This window comes from Rhinopithecus roxellana, chromosome 17, assembly GCF_007565055.1.
Source record: "Rhinopithecus roxellana isolate Shanxi Qingling chromosome 17, ASM756505v1, whole genome shotgun sequence".
Classification (NCBI taxonomy): Eukaryota; Metazoa; Chordata; class Mammalia; order Primates; family Cercopithecidae; genus Rhinopithecus; species Rhinopithecus roxellana.
The window spans coordinates 68,407,426-68,429,229 of NC_044565.1; the positions used below are offsets into that span (position 1 = coordinate 68,407,426).

Here is a 21,804-nt window from a genome sequence, read left to right on the forward strand (position 1 = left end):
ATGGTCCTTGGTTAATTTCACTAAAGCTTCAATCCTGTACTTAGAAGACCTGGGGAAGATTTCAAGAGGCTTCCTCCGGAGCCTGGGCCTGAAGAAGGGTGGCGCCTCAGCCAGATGGGGCAAGATAGACCCATTCTAGGTTCCCACCCCATCCAAGGCTCCCCAGCCCACAGGCAGGGGTCAGAGGGGCAGGACTGGGCAAGCCGCAGCCTGGGGCAGTGAGGACAGGTGGCCCCACAAGCAGGAGGCAGGCTCTGGGCCCACGGCATGGAAAGTGGACACTGGGCTCCTCAGGCTGCCCAGGGGAGACGGGAAAGAGTCCAAGCCACTACAAGGAAATGTGGCAGGACCAGGGAACGGCTAGCAGGAGCTGGCGGCCTTCATGCCCCAAGGAGCTTTTTGACCATGTAGCCGGGGAGGCTGTAGAGGAAGAGGCCCAACATGAGCAGCCCCAGCAGCGCCAGCACAATCTTGATGATGAGCCACTTGTACCGGGTGCAGATGAGGTACTTGATGGACTTGAGAGGGTTGAGGAACCAGACGAAGGCCGTGTCGGGCCGGCTGGGAAGTGGAAGAGAGGAGCCCGTCAGCCAGTAGGCAGGAGCTGCCTCCTAGCGCACCCCATCCCCTGTCCTTCTGGACCCCCAAAAGCCCTGTCATGGCCCCAGCCCCAAAAGCAGTGAATGCTGGAGGCAGGGTTTGAACCCATTTCTAAGTACCCGACTTGCTGCTTACAAAACTCTATCCTCTCTGCAGGACCTTTGGAGCCGGAATCTGCTCCCAAGGCCTCGATGGGAACTACTTGCAGCATGGGACAGCCTTGGCCCTGCAGGCACTTCTCATCGTTAGCAAGCTCCTGCGGTTAGCTCGTTCTATGTGCTGCCCCGTGTCTCGTGAGACCCGTGTTTCGCAACCTCTTCCTTTCTGATGGACATAAACGGCTGTTCCCACCGGGCCCTGCCAAGGGTCTCAGCGGCCCCTGTGGGGCGCAAGCCGCCCTCGTCGACCTTCCCACTGTCAGGGTGCAGACCCACTCCACCTTCCGCAGAGCCTGCCAGCTGAGAAGCACCTAGCCAGCCTCACTATCTGTCGTTTGTGTTATAGAAACAATAGGTGCGGCAAAATGTCAAGATACAGAGTGAAAGTACTGAATATGCCTTTTCAAATTACTGCCTCCCAGAGGACATGGCGTGCAGCTCCAGAGCTGAGCTCAGTGTTGGTGGGGACACAGAGCTGGGGCTTGGGTGCAGAGCACCTGGTTTTGAATGGTTTTCATAGGTCAGTTAGGCACCTCTATCAACCTCGGTTTCTTCATGTATAAAATGGGGTTACAAGCAGTACCTACCTCCTGGGGTTGGTGCAATGGCACAGTGAGCCAGTGCCTAGGGAGCTCTAAGTACCTGCAGTGGGTGTTCAGGCCATGGTGGCTATGAAATGTTTGAGCTGAATGGAACTATTATTCCGAAGGGCAGAAAACAGCCCTGGACTGGGAGGTCACACACTGGTGAGAGCCATTTCCAGACCTGTTGGCTAACCCTGGCCACACCCTTCCCTTTTCTCTGTCCATAGCTCAGCTTCTTTCTGCCAATGAAATTGGATTCGAGTCTGGGAGAAACGTGACTGGGAGCAGAGGTGGTGTGCAAAGAACACAGGATTGGCAATTTGGAAACCTTGGCTTGAGTCCCGGCTCTACCCTAATTTGCTGGGTGACCTTGAGCAAGCTACTTCACCTCTCTGGCTTAATATGGAAAAGCGTAAAACAGTCATTTCTAGTTCTGAGAGTCTATTCTGTCATGAAAACTTGAAAGTTGCTGTGCATGTTTGTGTGGGCTTAAGTGCGTGCCTGTGTGTGCTTGAGTGCATGTGTATGTACTTGTGTGTGGCACGTGTGTGCATATCTGCTTGTGTGTGTGTGCATATGTATGCATATTTGTGTTTGTGGATGTGTGCATGTATGTGTGTGTGTATGTGCGCGCCTGCCTAGCCCTTGGTCCAGAGGAAGAAGTGAGAAGTATCAGACCCAGGAGGCCGCTGGGCTCAGGCCCCGAGGATCTTCTTGACCAGGTAGCCAGGCACAGAGTAGAGGAACAGGGCGAGGAGGAGGAGCAGCAGCAGGAGCAGCAGCAGTTTGAGGAGCAGCCAACGATACGTGTGCCATAAGAAGTAGCGAGCCGACTTGAGAGGGTTCAGGAACCAGATGAAGCTTGAGTCGGGCCGGCTGGAGCATGAAGGGTAGAGAGTGCAGAGGAGGGACAGGCAGGAGAAGGGGTTGGGTGTAGCGAGGGGCCCTGACCAAGAGGGAAGCTGCCCTGGGCTGTGTGTGCAGTTTTAGGCATCCCTCTGGCCATCAAGGCTGGCCGAGGCCACCACTGGAGCTGGCTCTTCTGCAAAAGCTAGGAAGGGAAGAACGTAGTTTCTCTCTGCTAAATGGGGCCTTTCCCAGGAAAGGTCCTGCTCTCCAGTACTCCTAGCCCATCCGCTGGTTCAAAGGGATGTTGTGGTATTCAGGGCCGGCAGAGGGCAGGGAGGAGGCTCCCCTGTAATGAGGCTGTGGCCCAGGAAGAGATGTGTGTCTGAGGAGTGTCTCCTTCCTGTTCCAGTGCCTCTAAGAACCAGAGTGGGGAGGGGCTGGGCAGGCAGGGCACTCACTTGGGTTTCTCTAGGGGGTCAGGTTCATTGCGGGCCAGGCCCACTGGGTTCTTCTCTGCCTCCTCTGCTGTCAGTAAATGCAACTCAGCTTCCACCTTACCCTGCAGAGGACAGACAGGTCCCAGCATCCAAGTCACATGCTGGGCCCTTGGCACCCCAGCTGGGCCCAGCCCTGCCTACTGCCCGAGCAGGAGGGGGTGCGCACCGTGAGCTCAAACTCATCGTTCTCATTGCGGGCCAGGAGGGGCCACCAGCCTTTGACGCGCTTTTGCTTGAAGATGGACACCAGGGGCACCTCCACCTCCCCGGTGGCCATCTCCATGGTGCACTGCTTGGCTGTCTTTGCGCCCCGCGGGAACCGGTTCAGGTCCAGCTCAATGGCCCCTGTGGCGACCTCAGTGTCAGCTCTGAGTGAACAGGGCTGGGGTGGGGTGGGGTGGGAGTGGGGGTCTGGGCTCCTCGTTCCCTTGGTTGCTGAGAGCAGACCTCCAGGAGCCCAAATCTCATCCTCCTGCCTCACTCCCAGCAACTGGCCTCAATGCAGGTGTCCTCGTGGGCTTGCTGGGGCAGCCCCAGCCCCCACGCTTTACTCAGGTCCTTCTTTCACCCCAGAGGGTCTCTCCTGGGGTCTCCCCTGCCACTCCCTGCCACGCATCCATTCTGTCAAAGTCCTGCTAACCCCACAAGCTTGCATATGCAGATTAGAGTTTTAGGGGAATCCCTGCTTTACAGAGAAGCAACCTGAGGCCCAGGGTGGTTTCCTGACTCCCTTAGGGCGCCCCTCCCTCCCCCATCAGCACTGACTGCCCCTCCATGGTGTGTCCAAAGCTTGTTGTCAGCCTGGTTATGATACTAAGGCCATCTGCCTGGGGACGGTTAGGTGGATGCTTGGGGGCGGAGCCCCATCAGACATCCCTGGCTCTGACGGACTGGAAGCAATGACGCCTTGTCCCCCCAGGGCGGGGCTGTCCCTGTCCTTGTCCCCCCAGGGCGGGGCTGTCCCTGTCCTTGCCTCCCCAGAGCGGGGCTCTCCCTGTCCTTGTCTCCCCAGAGCGGGGCTCTCCCTGTCCTTGTCTCCCCAGAGCGGGGCTCTCCCTGTCCTTGTCCCCCCAGGGCGGGGCTCTCCCTGTCCTTGTCTCCCCAGGGCGGGGCTCTCCCTGTCCTTGTCCCCCCAGAGCGGGGCTCTCCCTGTCCTTGTCCCCCCAGGGCGGGGCTCTCCCTGTCCTTGTCCCCCCAGGGCGGGGCTCTCCCTGTCCTTGTCCCCCCAGGGCGGGGCTCTCCCTGTCCTTGTCTCCCCAGGGCGGGGCTCTCCCTGTCCTTGTCTCCCCAGAGCGGGGCTCTCCCTGTCCTTGTCTCCCCAGAGCGGGGCTCTCCCTGTCCTTGCCTCCCCAGCCCCTGCCCCTCCTCAGTTCTGGATCCTGAGCCCCCATCCCTGCCCTGCTCTGCACCCAGAAAGTCGTCGGCAGAGAAGTGGTCCGCATCCCAGATCTGCAGGGTGAGCCGCGCGGGGATCTTGTACTCGGTCTCATCCCAGGAGAACATGGACTCCTTCTTGGAGATGACGATCCTCTCCTCCGCTGCCAGGTAGTCGAAGGGGAACAGGTAGCGCCAGTTGAAGTTGCCCTCGCCAGTGAGGGAGTGGTAGTGGACGTCTGTGTCCTGCTTGTCCTCCTGCTGGCCTTTCAGCCACCTGTGGGCGCCACATCTCCAGACCCGCAGCCAGGCCAGTTGGGCCTCTCCCACCCACAGCCACCTTCCCTCTGCCTCCTTTCCTGCTCCCCGGGAAGCAGGGCCCGCCCGGCTCAGTCCCTCTCATGCAGGGACTGCTCACTCACCCCCTCACGAAGATGTCACTGGACTTCTCCCCTGTGAAGAAGTCGTCGTCCTCCAAGACCACCTCATCTGTGTTCCAGATGATGACCCGCAGCTCGTACCTGGGCCCAGGGAGAGAGAGATGGTTAGCAGACCCGGGTGGGGGTTATGCCAGGGTGCTAGGGCTGGGATGGGGCAGGCAGAGAGAAGCCCTGGAGACTTGGGGTCAGCACGGGGCCTGGGCCAGGCTGGGGCTAGAGTGGTTCAGGGTGGGGGAGCAGAGGCATGAGTGAGAGGGCCCACCAGGCACATGGCTGTGGGCGGTGGGGTTGGCATGGGGCAGGGGGCGGGAAGCCACCGTCTGTCTCAGATGCTAGTTCCAAGAGAAGTCTGCATTTAAGCCCAGTAGCCAGCAATGGAAGCCCATGGAAGCTGTATGTCCTTGTCCCCAAAGAGGATTTTCCCCTCAAGGTTTAATTGTAATTATGAATGATGTAGTTCAATTCAATTATTAACAGTGAGGCTGAGTCATTCACTAAAAATTGATCCGAGCCTGGCTCTCCTGGGATTGCAGACAGGGCTGCGAGCCCAGAGTGGCCCAGCGGGTTGGGTGCCCCCTAATGACACGCCCTGAACAGCCGACTCATGGCCTCAGGTTTCCAGGACATTCCTGGCAGAATTGGCTGCATGATTTGCCGGGGCCAGCGCCAAATGGAAATGCAGGGCCACTTGTCACAAAGAATTTCAAGATGGCAACATAGGAGAATGGAAACAAGAGTGGGACCCTGTGTGGCTTCCTCCATCCCTGAAGCCGGCCCTGAATCCAGTCACTGTCTGGCAGCTGGACTCGAATCTGCCGCTTTACGGATGGGAAATCTGCGTTCTCTTCAGTCCACCACCTCCTGCCTCTTCCAGGCACTCACTCCTGCATACATCACTGGCAGGCACTTCAAAGAAAACTTGGCGGAACATCACACTAGCCTGGATGTGAGGACGACGCAGGGCTGGTTTGCAGGTGTTCTGTGTGTTGTGAAGGAGTGCACCAGTGTGGGCATGTGTGTGAATGCCCACGGGAGTGCTATGCTGTGCGTGTGTGTGTGCATGAGATGCATGTATATGGGTGCGTCGACCATGCAGATGCAGGGTACCGGAGTGTGCTGTGTGGGGCTCGTCTCCCTCACTGATGCAGGGTGGAAGGCATTGTCCTGCCTTAGCACATGGGGACTCTCCAGCGCAGGCCCTAAACTCTACTGATTGGTTGATCAGTTTCTCCCCCATAAGGCCCAGTGGCCACACCCAGGCCCCAGAGATGCCAACTGGCCAAGGCCATCTGGGCCTGAGCTTCCCACAGGAAGGGTTGGGCCGTGGTGGGAAGCAATGGGGTGGGCCGGGAGGGAGTAGCGTTGGGCCCTGGGCTGCTCACTTCTTGGGCTTCCGAGGGGAGATGTCCAGAGGCGTCCCAGGGGCCGGCATGTCCATGGGGAACATGTCCACCCACAGCTCCAGGCGGCCCTGAGGAAGAGGGTTGTGGCAGATCTCCTAGGGTCTTCTCCCTCTGCCCAGGAAGATCAGCTCTCCTCTCCCTCCTAACCTTTGTTCTGTCAAGGACCCAGTTCATCAGTTTCCATCTTTGGATGCCAGGAATTCCTATGATGTCACCAATAGCCAATCACAGCTTCTGAGGGAGACAACCTAGGTCTCTGCCTGAGCTGCTGTAATTCTCACTCAAAGCAAAGACACTTGCCATTCAAGTTACCCTGAGGGGCCTTGGTGGGGAGGTGCCTGCCAGGCTTTCTGGAATGCAGCGGACAGCATGAAGCCTGGCTTCTACCTTTACTGACTCAGGTTGGGAATCCCTGGTCCCCAATACCCAAGACCCCCAGTCTTGGCCATGCAAGTGTCACCTGCTCGATGCCCGGCTTGTCGGGGTTGAGCAGTGGCCTGGTCTCCACGTGCTCCGGCACCAGGCGGCAGCCCGCGCGGGGTATGTCCTCCCAGTGCCTCAGGGCTGACAGTGCCACGTGCTCATCCGTGGGCTTCCTCTGACCTGTGGGTACCGGCGGCTCAGCTGCACATATGGCTTAGCACAACCAGGAGACCTTTGCTGGGACTAGGGATTTAGGAGCACAAAGAAGCCCCTACGCCATCACCTGTTTACCCCACCTCCTTTTCACTGCTGGGGAAACTGAGGCACAGAAGGAGAAGTGGCTTGCCCAGGGTCTCAGCTGCCCCACAAGGCCAAGAGAGGTCTGTGCCCTTGGTCCTCTGCTTGGGGAAGTTGACTGGAGAGCCCTGCTGGGCTGTGAGAGAGGAGTCAGGGAGGGGAGAATCCACGTCCTGTCCCAGCACCTGATAGTGATCAGATACCAGCACGGGTACACCTCCCAATTCTCTGCTTCTCTGGGATGTGCCTCATGGACAGAGGAGTAAGGAGAGTTTAAGGATTAGAGCCGGATGGACCTGGGCCGTTGCCCTTGCTCTGCCTCTAAAGAGCCACATGACCTTGGGCAAGTCACTGGAACTAGGATCTTGGTTTGTTCATCTGCAGAATGGGATGCAGATAGCCTCTCTACCTCACTGGGATTTGGACAGAGAGAAAACAGGTGGGGCTGCCCTGGAGGAGGAGTGGAAGCACAGAGGCAGGGCACAGGAGCGGGGCTCTGGGGTGATAAGCAGAGGGTCACTAAGCCCAGGCTTAGGCTGAGGACACCCCAGGCTAGGCTGTGGGGTTCCCCAGGGAAGTGTGGGCCCCTCCTGTCCTCTGAAATCTGCTGGAGAGGGGGCAGGTGGCTGCATCCCCCTCCAGTGCCCCATTACCGTTCTCGTCTTCAATCTCAGAGGGCCCGGTGAAGACGAGGTTGGCCACTTTCACTCTCCCGGGGGGCCCAAAGTGGGGGCCGTCCACTTTGCTGTCTTTGCAGAGGCGGGTCAGGATCTGGCTGGGCTTCATGGGGTCCCGCCAGATATTGTAGCCGTGTCTGCGGGAGGGGACACACAGGCTTGGAGGGGCTGGGTGGGACTAAGCCATCCTGGATGACAGCTAGCTGTGGCCAGTTCTCTAAAGCTGGCTGTTGCCCTCATCAGCAAGTGAGTCTGATTCCTCCTACCCTGGGTCCCAGGCTCACCTGAGACACTAGGGCTGCTGGAGGCTGAACCCTCCTGCCCTGGCCCTTGGATCACGTATCAGTGTCCCCAGCCCCGCCCCACTGCATCCCCTCACTGTGCCCACTCCTCTGGAACCTCAGAGACTCCCTTGAGGAAACTGAAAACCAGAGAGGTGAAGGGACTTGGCCAGGGTCACACAGCCTGTAAGTGGCAGAGCTGGCCCAGATCACCAGGGGACTCTTCCTGTCCTCCTCTTCTGGCCCCCACCTTCCCTAGCCCACTTGTCTCTCCTCATCCTGCCTCCTCTGTCCTGCAATCCACTGGCCCTCTCCTTGTTTTGGGATCTGCAGTTCTGTCCCCTGAAGGCTGTGCCCAGGGACTATAGGGGCAGAGGTCTGGCCTGGGACAGAAACCACAATATTTCTACCTTCTCAAATCACCACGATCTGAATCTCATTTTAGAGTGGCGGTGAAGCAGGCACACTGCCCCCGCCCTCTGCCCCACGCCCCACATACGTGGAGTAGGTCTGGGCGATGCCGCAGGTGGCGCGGTGCTTGCTGTAGAAGCGGTTTTCCAGGTCAATCTTGGTTTCCCCAATGAGGTCATCAGTGCCCACCAGGTCCCAGTCATACACAGCCACCGTCAGCATGGATTCCATGGGGAAGGAGGCCTCGATATCAAAGGACCTGGTGGGGGTGGAGTTAGAAGGGTTTAAGGATCGGCTAGGGTGAGAGGTGGTCTGGGTTGGAGAAGTCGGGGTGTGGCAGGGGAGGGCACCAAGAAGACTTACTTCCCAAACACAGGGTTGAGCTGCTTGGAGATGTAGTTCTCCTTGTCGCGGATGTCGGTCTTGCCTAGCCGGATGGCGATGTAGGGGTCAGCTTTGCCGTTGATGTCGGCAGGGTGCAGGTCCGTGGCCTGGGATAGGGAGGAGGGCTGCCTGAGCAGGCTCCCATGCCCTGCTCATATTCAGTGCCCCTGCCAGGCTGCCTGAGGGTCCTATGACAGTGAAGGGCAGGGGCAGGAACACTGGACCTGTCAGGAGGCTTGCTCTGTGACCCTAGGCAAGTGGCTACCCCTCTCTGGGCCTTGATTTCCTCCTCTAGAAAAGATAAAGGCTAGACCAAATGATTTCCCTGGTGCCTCCCAGTCTGGGGCTATCAGTGTGCAGCTTCTTCTTTTTTTTTTTTCTTTGAGACAGAGTCTCACTCTGTCTCCCAGGTTGGAATGCAATGATATGATCTTGGCTCACTGAAAGCTCCACCTCCTGGATTCAAGCAATTTTCCTGCCTCAGTCTCCTGAGTAGCTGGGATTACAAGTGTGTGCCACTGCACCTGGCTAATTTTTGTATTTTTAGTAGAGACAGGGTTTCACCATGTCGGCCAGGCTGGTCTTGAACTCCTGATCTCAGGCGATCCTCCTGCCTTGGCCTCCCAAAGTGCTGGGATTACAGGCGTAAGCCACTGCACCCGGCCAGTATGCAGCTTCTTTGGTCCCTCTCAGATGGGAGGATGAAGAGACTTGCAAGGAGGGGAAGTGATGGGAGTCTCACCCGGACCACATAGACTCGGACCAGCACATTGATGGGGTCATTGCTCGGGATGCCCTGGAACATGCCGTAGGTGGGGTCGTAGCCAGCTTCCCGGGACACGTCCTCTGGGAGTGGCACTTTGTACACGCAGAGGGAGCCCTGGGCAAGACAAATGTGGGTCAGGCTGTAGATTTGCCTGGCAGGGGTGGCATTAGAAACAGCTAATGGCACCGGGAGGGCTGGACCCTGATGTGGCAGGGCCTTCACCCTTTAGCTGGTGAGTCATGGGAAAGTCCAGGGCTTCTGGAGGGAGTGACCAGGGCAGTGGTGGGGGGTGAGTGGGAGAACCTGTGGTGGGGCAAGGGCTGAGGGGTGCTCAGGGGCTGGGCTCATGCTCCTGGCCTGACCTTGAAGCGTCCCACAATGCGCTCCTCCTCAGTGGAGCCATCCTCGTCATCCCCGGTCTTGCCCCGAAGCAGGTTGAAAGTGTGCAGCCAGTCCTCAAAGTTATCAAACTCGGACTCCAGCTCTTTAGGGTACACCTGAGCCAGACCAGGCCGTTAGGGGGTGGCTGCTTGGTTTATGGCTTTCGTCCTGCCCCACCTGCAGGATCACCACCACCACCCCGCCAACACCCCCGCACTCCCTAGAAGGACCTGCTCCCAGACTCTCACCTTAAGCTCATCAATCTTAGGTTTCTTCTTCTCAGGGGCCTCAGACCCCTGGCCAGAGCCAGAGCTCTGGGTTTTCTTCCTTTTCTCCTCTTTGGCAGCCCTTGCCTTCTCCTTGCCCTTCATTGACCCCTTCAGGCCTGGCCAGAAGCAGAAAAGGAGGTGGAGCAGAAATGAGCAGAGCAGGAAGGCCTGGATTGGAGACCCAGCTCTGTCACTAATTTGCTTTACTAACTCAACTCTCGGATGTCCATGCGCTGTCAAATGCAGATAATACTCCCTAGTATGCCCGCCTCATGGAGGTGCTGGGGGCCCCAGTGAGTTTATGCCTGGGAAGGTGTCTGAAGACTGTCATCATGCCCTTTGGAAGAGAGGGGCAGGAAGGAGCATGGGTTTGGGGGTGGAGGCCTGTTGCCACTCAGTTCCTCCCCCACTCACTTTCCTTACTAGCTTCCCTCTTCTTGTCCATAATAATAACACTCTGTATTAGCATTTCCCAAACCGCATGCAGTGGAGCACCAGGTGCAGATGCTGCTGGCACGCTTTAGAAGAAAGGGTACTGTGAGCCAATAAGCTGGGGAAATATTTTACACTGTGTCTTTCTTTTAGAGATGTATAATAACATTTGCACAGTAAAGGCTCTGAAAAGTCCTGCACCAAAAGAAGCTGTTTCAATCAGTTTTTCCTAAACTAATTTGACCAAAACTAATTTGTTCCTTTTAGAACACCCATAATTTTCTTCATGGAAAAGTCTGGAAAATGCTGGATGGAATGAGCTCTGAGGTCCCTTCCAGCTCTGATGTTCTGTGGCTCTAAATGTCTGTCTATCACCGTGAGTGCTGAACTGGTCAGAGTAAAAGCCTCCCTAGACAAGGGCCTTAGCTTGCTCAGTGCCCACAGACTACTGATGCTGCTTCCCTGGCTACTAAGGCTGGGAGGACTGGTGGGAGGGGAAAGAGAAGCAGGTGGTGAGGTGGGCAGGAGAGCCAGCTACCCAGGGGCAGGGAGGAGGAGGCAGAGTTCCAGGTTCCAGGGCTCACCCTCAGTGTTGTCCACCTCCTCCTTCTCCTCCAAGTCAATTCCAGAGGGCTCTTGTTGTCGAAGTTGCTGCCAAAAGATGAGATGAAAAGGAGAGAAGGTGGGTTTCCTGGGAGGAGTCTGCTGACCCCAAACTGTGGGCCCAGACCAGTCTTAATGCACTAGAAGTAGAAAATCTTCCCGACTGCATTTCAAATCCACCATGTGCTCTGCTTAAGCTGATTTTAAAAAGTTTATAAGGTGTACAATGTGACTAGTGGTACTTAGGGGTTTATGCATCTGTGGCACATATACACCATGGAATACTATGCAGCCATAAAAAAGCATGAGTTCATATCCTTTGCAGGGACATGGATGAAGCCGGAAACCATCATTCTGAGCAAACTGTCACAAGGACAGAAAACCAAACACTGCATGTTCTCACTCATGGGAGGGAATTGAACAATGAGAACACTTGGACACAGGGAGGGGAACATCACACACCGGGGCCTGTCGTGGGGTGGGGGAGGGGGAGGGGGAAGGGGGGAGGGATAGCATTAGGAGAAATACCCACTGTAAATGACCAGTTAATGGGTGCAGCAAACCAACATGGCACATGCATACCTATGTAACAAACTTGCACGTTGTGCACATGTACCCTAGAACTTAAAGTATAATAATAAAAAAATAACACCTTGCAACAAATATTTACATTTTCTTTTTTTTTTTTTTTTTTGAGGCGGAGTCTCGCTCTGTCACCCGGACTGGAGTGCAGTGGCCGGATCTCAGCTCACTGCAAGCTCCGCCTCCCGGGTTTACGCCATTCTCCTGCCTCAGCCTCCCGAGTAGCTGGGACTACAGGTGCCCGCCACCTCGCCCGGCTAGTTTTTTTTTTTTTTTTTTTGTATTTTTAGTAGAGACGGGGTTTCACCGTGTTAGCCAAGATGGTCTCGATCTCCTGACCTCGTGATCCGCCCGTCTGGGCCTCCCAAAGTGCTGGGATTACAGGCTTGAGCCACCGCGCCCGGCCAATATTTACATTTTCTACTTAAAAAATACAGCGCATTTTAATGTTGCTTTTAGTGGTATTAATAAATTGTTTTAATGTAGAAAAGTATAACAGTAAGAACATATACTATATTTTCTTTCACTCAGCACACCCCACCCTACTGGAAACGAGAATAAATCTTACTGGAAACTAGAAACCGGGTTTCAACTAAGTCGCCACCGCCACCTGGTGGCAGTCTGTGAAAATTGCAGGAGTAGAGACAAGACAACAGGCAGCCTTTTGCAGCTCCAGCCTGGCCAATTTGATGGTGGGAGAAGAGACTACCAGTTGTCCTCAATGATCTGTTCTCTTTTTTTAGAAGTTTTGCTGGGCACACAGTCACTTTGCTAAAGATTACATTTCTCAGCCTCCTTTGCAGATAAGTGTAGTGAAGGGACTAGATTCTGGTCAATGTGAGTGGAAGTGATATGCACAACTTCTGGATTGGGCCCTGAAAAAGAAAAGCATATGCCTCCTCTCCTCTTTAACCTTTGCTGTGCATTTGAATTAGAACATGATGTTGAGTCACCTCCAACTCTACAGATGTGAGAAACAAGAGGTCAGGATCTTAGTCCTTGACACCACTGAGCCACCATACCAGCCTAACCCCCACTCTCTGAGATGTTACGTGAGAAAGAAACTGCTGTCTTGCTTACGTCACTCTAACTTGCTACAGCAGCTTAATGTGTGCTCTAATAAATATCACACCCAGCTTAGGTTGCAGAAAGGGCCTGGGAGAGAATGTGGACGGATCAGCTCCAGTCCCACTGAGGAAACACAACTGCAGGCATGTGCCCTTCCTGGTCAGATGGCCAGTCAGAGCACTGAGCTAGGTAGGCAGCAGGGAGAGGGCACAAACAAGAGAGCGGAGAAATGCACTTTCTGGAACTTGCAATCTGGCCAACAGATGGAACCCACATATGTGTAACAGGGGAAGAATCATTTACGTGCCGATGACCAAGATGCGTAAAATAAAACAGTATGAAGAAGAGTCGTAAGGACTACTGATAAGCATTTGTTCCCTTATGGCCTCTGAGAACATGTTTCTCCTTTTTCACAAAGGTCACTTCTTCTTGGACACCTTTCCTGATTCCCCCAAGCCATGATTTGCCTTTATTATCACATAGTCCTGTACGTCTCTGTTTACATGTCTATTTTGCCCAGTAAACCGGGGGCCCATCAGGGCAGGTATGGCATCTTTTGGCTCCCATAGCACCTAGTATGGAGCCCGGCTCATCGCATATACCCAAGAGGCATTTGTGGAATGAGTCAATGAGGACAAAAGGAAACCAAGCCAGGGAAGGCAGATGGGACCATCATCTTGGAAGGTGAGTTCTGAGCTAGGATTTCAAGGATGTGAGACAAGGCCATCCCAAGCTCACATGAATGGAGGTGGGACCCAGCTCCGGGGGCTGTGGGAAAGAAGCTGGACAGGAGGGTCTGAGTGTGGAGGCGGTCGCCTCTCCTCACCCTGCCCGAGGTCTCACCTCCTTCATAGTGTCAATGGAGGCAAAGTACTTGGACCACCAGTCCAGCATGCTCTCATCTGGCTCCTCCTCCTCCGGCTCCTCCGCAGTGCCCTTCTTCTTCTTCTTCTTCTCCTTCTCCTTCTCCTCCTCAGCCTGTAGGTTGGCCAGGTCCAGAGTCCTACATGGGCCCTTCCTGCCTGGACAATCCCGAGGGCCTCCACCCATTCCGTCATCTGCTAGCAGGAAACCTTGGGCTCCATAAGGCTCTGTGGGGCCACCTATGTCCAAGGGGCAGGGTCTTCTTTAATGGAGGAGGTGCCACGGGCCACAGAGGGTCATGACCTGCCCGTGTGATCCACTGGCCCAGGCAGGACTGGCACTGAGTCCTGCACTCACCCAGCTCTTTTCCACTGCATCTTGGGGGAGATGTGCTGGCCCAATCATACAGGGGCGGGGGCTGGCTCTGTCCCTGATGCTGGACCCTTTGACCTGACACCGTTGCCAATACAGGACCCTCTCAGCCCAGAGCCCCTGCATGCCCCCCACACTCACCACATCCACCTTGACAACAGCTTCAGAAGTCTGCAGAGGAACCAAGAAGACAGGGGCAGAATTAGTCACTGGGGCCTGGAGTGGCAGGCAGTGGCCCAGTACAGGGTGCGTGGAGGAGCCAAGATGGAAATTACTGTGTGTTGGCAGCCCCTGTGCCCTCAAGGCCAACTTTGCATTAATAATAGCACTCTGACTGGTGAGTCTGCAAAGGGTCTGAGTGAGGATGTTTCTTTGGGTGGCCAAAGGAACAGGGGGGTGTGTTCTAGGCTGGCCCACATTCTGCCCTTCCCTGTAGAGTCTGCAGCTTGTAGGCCACTTACACACCCAACCCCTAGGTGGTAGGTCTCTCTCTGGGAGATGAAGGGTCTTAGTCCCAAAGCCAGGAGGAATAAGGAGCTTCCACCTGTAAATCCTCTGCTGACCCAGGCCAGGGAAGTGTCATTTGTGAATGGCTGGAATGGAAAACCCAGGGACCCTTTGGAAAGGACACTGATGATCTCATAAGTAATCATTGCCTATGGTGTCATTTGTTGGAGTAAAAATTACGGCAGGTGATTATAATAAACTGTGATGGCTCACTCTGTCTCTCATACACACATACCACATGCCAGTGCACATGCACGCACCCGCATGCATGCACCCACATGCACGCACGTGTACATGCACATAGGCACACCGCAAGCACACATGCACACATATATGCACACACACCACACTCATGCATGCACACATGCACATTTACACACCACACACACATGCACACATACACATATGCACACCACACACATGAATGCACACATATATGTACATACACCACAGGCACACATACACATGCATATTTACATACCACACACACGCATGCACACATGAACATATGCACACCACACACACATGCGCACATATATGTAAATATACCACACTCGTGCATGCACACACGCACATTTACACCCATGCATGCACATATCCACATACACCACATGCACATATGCACACATGCACATATGCATACCACATGCATGCATGCACACATATATGCACATACACCACATGCATGCACGCACACATGCGTTTACATACCACATACATGCACATATGTACACACACCACATGCACACATGTACACCACACGCACACATACATGCAATGCACACACGATATACACACAGACATGTGCATGTGCACACCACACACATGCACACACATGCACATGTGTACACCACACACATGCACACATACATGCACGTATGCACACCACACACATACATGCACATGTGCACATATACACACCACTCATGCATGTGCATACGCACATACACCACACACATGCACACACATGCACATAAGCACACCACATGCACACATGCACACATGCACATATGCACACCACACACACATGCACGCACATATGCACATACATCACATGCACACACACACACGCACACATGCATACCACACACATGCATGCACGTGCATATGCACATACATGCACACATGCACATATGGACACCACAAACATGCACGCACTCATGCACATTTACACACTACATGCACACATGCACGCAGGCACATGCATTCCAGGATAGTGTTAGGTGGAGCTGTTTGGATACACAATCAAGGTCAGCCCCCAACAGTCACATGCCAAAGGAGGTTCTTAGTGTCCTTCTCTCTCAGGGCATAGTCTGGTTCACGTGTCACACGAAGTTGCACGTTCCCAGCCAGCGGGGGACTGACCCCACCTGCCTTACCGCATCCAGTTTCACCATGGTCTCCAGTTTCTTGATGGGTACCTCTGGCTCCATGTTCACTACGACCTCCCCTGTGGAGTGAGAGGAGGCGCCCCCATTGCACAGCACACGGCAGCGCTGGAGAAGCCTGACTGGACAGATGGATAGATGGACAGACAGGCAGAGGAAGGAGCAAGAGGAACAGTGAGATTGGCGGGGCAGGAAGGTGCAGAGAACTAAAGCTGATTCTGGAACTTTCTGAGGGAAAGGGGGACAGGGCAGTCAAGGGAGGAAAGATGGGCACGGGGAGGGAAGAAGAGAGCCCAAGAGAAGGGGGAGCTGTGGAGGCCGGCAGGAGGTAGGTGGCGGGGAGGCCTGGGTCTTCTCCATCAGCCAGCACAAGGGACCTTGTGCCCTCAGGCCCTCCCAGGCTGTCTCCAGCTCTGCCCTCTGGCTGTAGAGCTGGGGTCGCCCTGGGCAGCCTTCCTTGGCCACCAGGGTGGACCTTCTTCTGTGCCGTCCCTCAGACCCAAGGAGCAAAGTCTGGCCACAGCTTGGACTGGACTGAGACCTGGAGCCCTTCCCTGGGTGGCACGGAGCCAGGCTTGGTGGCAGGGTGGGTGTGGCCATACCCGTGGTGTTCCAGCTGGGGGCCGAGCGGTCTGGGGGCCGGTAGATGAAGCGTCTCAGGGAGCTGACGGCATGGGAGCCCACCAGTGTGTAGCGACCGAAGGCCCGGCAGTCCACCACCCGGATGTTCAAGGGCGGGTGCAGCAGCTCGTTCTCTGGGAGGTCCTGGGGTGTTGGCGACAGGAGCCTGAGCCTCCGAGAAGGGGCAGAGGAAGCCGGCTGGCTAAGTGGAGCCTCACTGGCCACAGGACGTCCTCTGCCGGGGCCTGCACTCACCACTTCAAACCACTTGACAAGGGTGTTGAAGTTGGGGTTCTTCTTATAATTGTGGATCAGGGATGACTGCACCCCCTTCCCTGCACACTCGATGTCCACCCGTGGCCGGTCCACCTGGGCTAGGTTCACCCGCTTTAGGTCCCGTAGGCCCCAGAACAGCACCTGGGAAAGGTTGGGGGGCGTGCAGAGAAGAGAGCCCCTTAGTCAGGAGAGCCACTGTAGGGACGCTGGACCATCCGAGAAGGAACTGGGCAGTAGCATGGGCAGAAGTTTTCAAAGGGCTGGATTTCAAAGGGCTGGAGCCAGATTTCAAAGGGCTGGAGCAGGGCCAGGAGAGCAGAGGAGGGGCAGGCGTCCTCCAGGGATGAGAGTGGGGCTGCCCGGAGAAGGGGTGCAGAGTCAGGGGTGCAGACAGGAGGGCTGGGCATGGTCCTGGGACATGGGAGTGTGACTTGGTGCAGATGGGGTCAGGCCCTGGGCTGGGGCAGGAGCCTGGGTCTGCTGCTGGCTCCTGGTGATGGTGATGGGAGGGGGACAACAAACCACTTCCCCTCCTGGGCCCTCAGTTTCCTCATCTGAAAGGGAAGGGCCACACAGGGCCCTCGCACCTCCACTCGGTACTTGCTGAGCACAGGCCGGATGCCCACAGGCACAGGCATGATGGGACCTCGGTCCGCGTCCACCGGACCGTTGGTCGGGGGCAGGTCAGCCTTCCCTGCTGGCCCAATCTGGGGAATGGGGGTCATAGGTCACACACTGGGGAGCCCAGGGACAGGGTCTCTCTCCCCATGCGTTGTTTGCCATGAGATCTGGGGAGACAGGGAAAACCCCCTAAGAACCACTCCCCCAGCTTTGGTCAGGACGGGAAGGAGAGAGGTCCCCAGGCCCCAGGTCCCAGCTCCAGGCCCCAACCCCCAGGCCCTAACCCCCAAGTCCCAGGCCCCAGCCCTCAGCCCCAGCCCCCAGCCCCAGGCCCCAGCCCCAGGCCCCAGCCTCCAGGTCCCAGACTCCAGGCCCCAGCCTCCAACCCCCAGGCCCCACTCCTAGGTCCTACCCCCAATCCCCACCCCCAGGCCCCAGCTCCAGGCCCCAACCCTCAGGCCCTAACCCCCAGGCCCCAGGTCCGAGCCCTCAGCCCCAGCCCCCAGACCCCAGCCCCAGGCCCCAGCCCCAAGCTCCAGCCTCCAGGTCTCAGACTCAAGCCCCCAGGCCCCACCCCCAGGTCCCACCCCCAAGCCCAAGCCCCAACCCCAGGCCCCAGCCCCCAGGCCCCAGCCCCCAGCCCTAGGCCCCTCCTCCCAGCCTCCAGCTCCTAGGCCTCAGCCCCTCTTCCCTGCATCCCACCTGCAGCAGCTCGAAGGCCGCCAGCAGGTCTCCAGCTGTAGCATTGCCACGGTAGATCTGGTAGTACTCAAGCTGGGGCGGGAAGCGGGGTGGGCAGTACGCCTCGTCTGCCATCTTCACCAGGGGCTTGGCGAAAGTCCGGCCCATGAAGTCAGCTTTGCCCTGACACAACAAACAACCCAGATGCCTCTTGGTGCTTGCTGTCCACACCTGTGATCTCGTTTAGTCCTTACCACAGCCACATGAGTTGTTATAAGGGACAGGTGTGATCACCCCATTTTACAGATGGGGAAACCAAGTCTCAGGGCCCACCAAAGATTTGTGCAAGGCCAAGCAGTCAGTGAATAGCAGATATCCGGCTCAGGACTAGACATGAGGTCCTCCTACCTCTAGTCCAGGGCTATCTGGGCACCTCAGCAGCTGAGGTGGTGCGTGAGAAGGTGGCTCACTAACTCTCGGGAGTCACCCCCAAACCCTTACTTCCTACTCCAGAATCTCCACGGAGGACGGCAAGGCTGTTACTGGTTGTGGTAAGTGTGGGCGGGGTTCAGGAAGCCACGGGGTGAGGAGGCTAGTGACAGCAGGACTTGCCGGCACATCTCCAGGGCTCAGACCATAGGTGACAGGAGGTGAGGATGTCCTGGCCTGGGAAGGGTTCAGGCTGCTGCAAGCAGGCAGGAGGTACCTGGAGGGACTGGGTGTCAGCCCCCACTCCCAGCTTCCCAGTCAGCACCTGGCCAAGGAGCTCTGCGGGTGGGTGGCAGAGGTGGCCGGCACAGCCTCAGTGCAGGTGGAGTGCAGGGAACAAGGGCCAGGTGTGGTGCTGCTGGGGTCCCTGGCACCAGAGCCCACCCATACCATGGAATCCTGGTCGTAGATTTCAATGACAATGATGGGGGGATCATCCCTCAGCTCATGAGCTTCACCATAGAGCTCCAGATTGTCGAACACCAGCATCTGGTCCCAGGTGGGACACAGGGTCTCATTCAACACCTGCAGCATGGGGTGGGGAGACAGGTGACAAGTGACAGAGGGTGGGCAGATGCAAGAATACGAGCCGCTCCTACTCACTCAACTTCCACAGAACCTGGGGGCAGGAGTGACAGGTTTCTTGATTCTTCCAGAAATCTTAAAATCAAGGTCAATATAAGGTTTGCCCCAAACCCCCTGCCAATGTCCTTGTTGTCCCTGTCTTGTGAATACAACCACAACTAAAGCCCATAGCCTTTCCAGTGTGACCCAGGTCTGCAGTTATCTGCAGGGCTTCCCCTGAGAAACTGGGGCACTGGCTGACCTGTGGCTCCAGGCCCCACAGGCTCACAGGCCCCACAGACTTCAGGCCCCAGGCCCCAGGCCCCACAGGCTCACAGCTCCAGGCCCCACAGGCTCCAGGCCCCAGGCCCCAGGCCCCAGGCCCCACAGGCTCACAGGCCCCACAGGCTCCAGGCCACAGGCCCCACAGGCTCCAGGCCTCAGGCCCCACAGGGCTCCGGGCCCCAGGCCCCACAGGCTCATAGGCCCCACAGGCTCCAGGCCCCACAGGCTCATAGCTCCAGGCCCCACAGGCTCCAGGTCCCAGGTCCCACAGGCTCACAGGCCCCACAGGCTCACAGGCCCCACAGGCTCTAGGCCCCACAGGCTCCAGGCCTCAGGCCCCACAGGCTCTAGGCCCCACAGGCTCCAGGCCTCAGGCCCCACAGGGCTCCAGGCCCCAGGCCCCACAGGCTCATAGGCCCCACAGGCTCACAGCTCCAGGCCCCACAAGCTCCAGGCCCCACAGGCTCCAGGCCCCACAGGCTCACAGGCTCCACAGGTCCCAGGCCCCACAGGCTCACAGGCTTCCTGGTACTCTCAAAGCCAGAGCCACTCCCTCCCCCCAGGCCCTCACCTCTGTGCACTGACTCTGATTGATGAAGAAGACGCGGGCGAAGGGGTCTGAGAGTCCGCTGCTGTCGGCGGCAAAGAGGCTGCGGGCCTGGTACATGTGGGCTCGGAGCTGGAACGTCTGCTTCTCTGTGGGGAAGGGCAGCCTGAGGTTCTGGGATGGGCAGCCCCTCTGGCCCCTCCCAGGTGAGGCTTCGAGTGAGGGGTCCTTACTCACTGGTGTAGACCAGGCTGACGGGCGGGAAGGCGTGCAGGCCCAGGCCCCGGGCCGCCTTGACCTCCTCGAAGCCACAGGGCAGGCCGCACAGGAAGTCCTTGCGCTGTTTGCTGAGGCCCAGCCACAGGTACAGCTCCACCTTGGCCTGCACTGTCCAGCCTGCCGAGCCGAAGCCTCGCTTCCCTGGCAACTGGGGGCGGGCATGGGGTCACCAGGAGCCTGACGGCTGCCAGGGCCCACAGGGTGGGGAAGGGGCAGGGGCTGGCAGAGGCCCTGGTCAGAGCTGCCTTTCCCCTTCACAGCATCCTGCTGGGCTGGGGTCCGGTGGAGACAGGGAGATGGGCAGGGGGCTGTCCTACCCCTTCCGCACCCCTTCCCCCACCTCCTTCTCGTTCTCAGCTCTTCTCTGAGCACCTACTGCTTGAAGGCCTCACTCTGTCACTCAGGCCCTCCAGCCCCAGGTGGAGCTGCTGCTCCCCTTAAAGGATCCAGGCCCCCATCCATCCTGCCCCCTCTAGCACCTTGAGGAAGAGCGTCTTGACCTTGGCGCAGTCCTTGCCGGTCTCCTCCTCCACGATGGAGAAGAGCAGGTCCTTGGAGGGTACACGGGCATAGGCGATACGCTTGTTGTTGCTCATCATCCAGATGAAGATGTCGGGAATGCTGTGCTGGGGCTGGCGGGGTGGGGAGTGGCCAGGGGCAACGGGTAAGAGGGTCCAGCCTCCTGACTGAGTCCCCTGAGCCTGAAGGACCTCAGAGAGCCAACCCTGGATAAGGCAAAGCCCCCTCGCCTTGGGCCGCACCTCGTCTGCCAGGAAGCGCAGCTTCTGTAGGAAGTTCTGGCACAGCCTCAGCTTGTCCCGCACCGTGTGCCGCTTCACCTGGGCCCGCAGGGTCCTGGCCTGCTGCCCCATGCTTTCCTGTGTGGGAGGGGGTGTCAGCGGAGCCCAGCTACTGGGGGACAGCTCAGGCCATGACAGAGGCAGCTGTGACACCTTCTCACAGCCAGGCCCTCCCTCCAGTCCCTGCGGTCCAGCCATGTCCTCACCAGCTCCCTCATGCAGGACTTGAGGCGCTCCCGGTCAAGCCTGGTGCGGGATGAGTGGCCCTGATCCTTGTCAGCGAGGGAGAGGAAGCGGCTGGGGATAGGGGGAGCCGGGATTTAGCGAGCCTGACAAGCAGGGGCTCTGTAGATTCTTCCTCATCTACCCAGCCCTGGCGGGGTCCCCTTTGTCCAGTTCTGCTTTGTCCTGCCCCAACCTGCCACCCCCAGCTTCTCACCAGCAGCCGCAGCTCAGCTCCTCTAGGACGCCCCGCAGGCGACGCTCAGGGTAGAACTTCTCCGTTTTGATCATCTCCTGTACGTCGTTCAGGCCTTCTTCCTGTGAACCAGGAGTGCCAGTGATGCTGGGCCACAGCCCCGCCTCCCCAGCCTCCCCAGCCTTCCTAAACGTCTCCTCCCCATTGATCAGGGGAGTGAGGGACCTCATGATCTGGGAGCTCTTGCTAGGGCCGTCCTGAGTATCAGTCATTATGAGGAAGTCATCAATTTCCCAGGTTCTGTTCTCAGAACCTGGAGATGTTGGTGTTCATGGGTTCTTCAGTTCCTGAAGGAAGAAGCCACCTCTGGACTGTGAGTCTGTGGTTCTGGTGGGCTCACAGGGCCTGGGCAGAACTCAGGCCTAGGCAGGGGGCTCATGGCTGGCCAGAGACAGAGGGAAACCCAGGATCCTGACGTCACTCCAAAATGCTGAGGCCTGTGGCAGGGCATGGGAACAGATGCCTAGGGGAAGAGGGAGTGGCTCTGGCTCTGAGAGTACTGGGAGGGCTGGGAGACCCAGATCCCACAGGAGACACAGGTCAGCTAGTACCC

At 57.3% G+C, this 21,804-nt stretch overlaps 1 protein-coding gene across 1 annotated transcript in view; it reads right to left on the reverse strand.

Annotated features, from left to right (window-relative positions):
- Window positions 1-322: 322 nt before the first annotated feature.
- The window catches only part of OTOF (otoferlin), a 102,190-nt gene continuing 80,708 nt past the window's right edge, over window positions 323-21,804 (reverse strand). Inside the window, 28 exon segments of the mRNA XM_030921047.1 lie at window positions 323-561; window positions 2,650-2,750; window positions 2,855-3,033; window positions 4,098-4,339; window positions 4,485-4,583; window positions 5,885-5,973; window positions 6,366-6,508; window positions 7,279-7,439; window positions 8,083-8,253; window positions 8,358-8,485; window positions 9,121-9,258; window positions 9,507-9,641; window positions 9,774-9,910; window positions 10,811-10,877; window positions 13,323-13,451; window positions 13,857-13,886; window positions 15,602-15,732; window positions 16,213-16,375; window positions 16,487-16,648; window positions 17,095-17,214; window positions 17,831-17,992; window positions 18,689-18,823; window positions 19,719-19,843; window positions 19,932-20,121; window positions 20,453-20,605; window positions 20,735-20,851; window positions 20,980-21,070; window positions 21,213-21,313. Coding sequence (XP_030776907.1) covers window positions 381-561; window positions 2,650-2,750; window positions 2,855-3,033; window positions 4,098-4,339; window positions 4,485-4,583; window positions 5,885-5,973; window positions 6,366-6,508; window positions 7,279-7,439; window positions 8,083-8,253; window positions 8,358-8,485; window positions 9,121-9,258; window positions 9,507-9,641; window positions 9,774-9,910; window positions 10,811-10,877; window positions 13,323-13,451; window positions 13,857-13,886; window positions 15,602-15,732; window positions 16,213-16,375; window positions 16,487-16,648; window positions 17,095-17,214; window positions 17,831-17,992; window positions 18,689-18,823; window positions 19,719-19,843; window positions 19,932-20,121; window positions 20,453-20,605; window positions 20,735-20,851; window positions 20,980-21,070; window positions 21,213-21,313 — 3,780 coding nt within the window. The 3' untranslated portion in view covers window positions 323-380.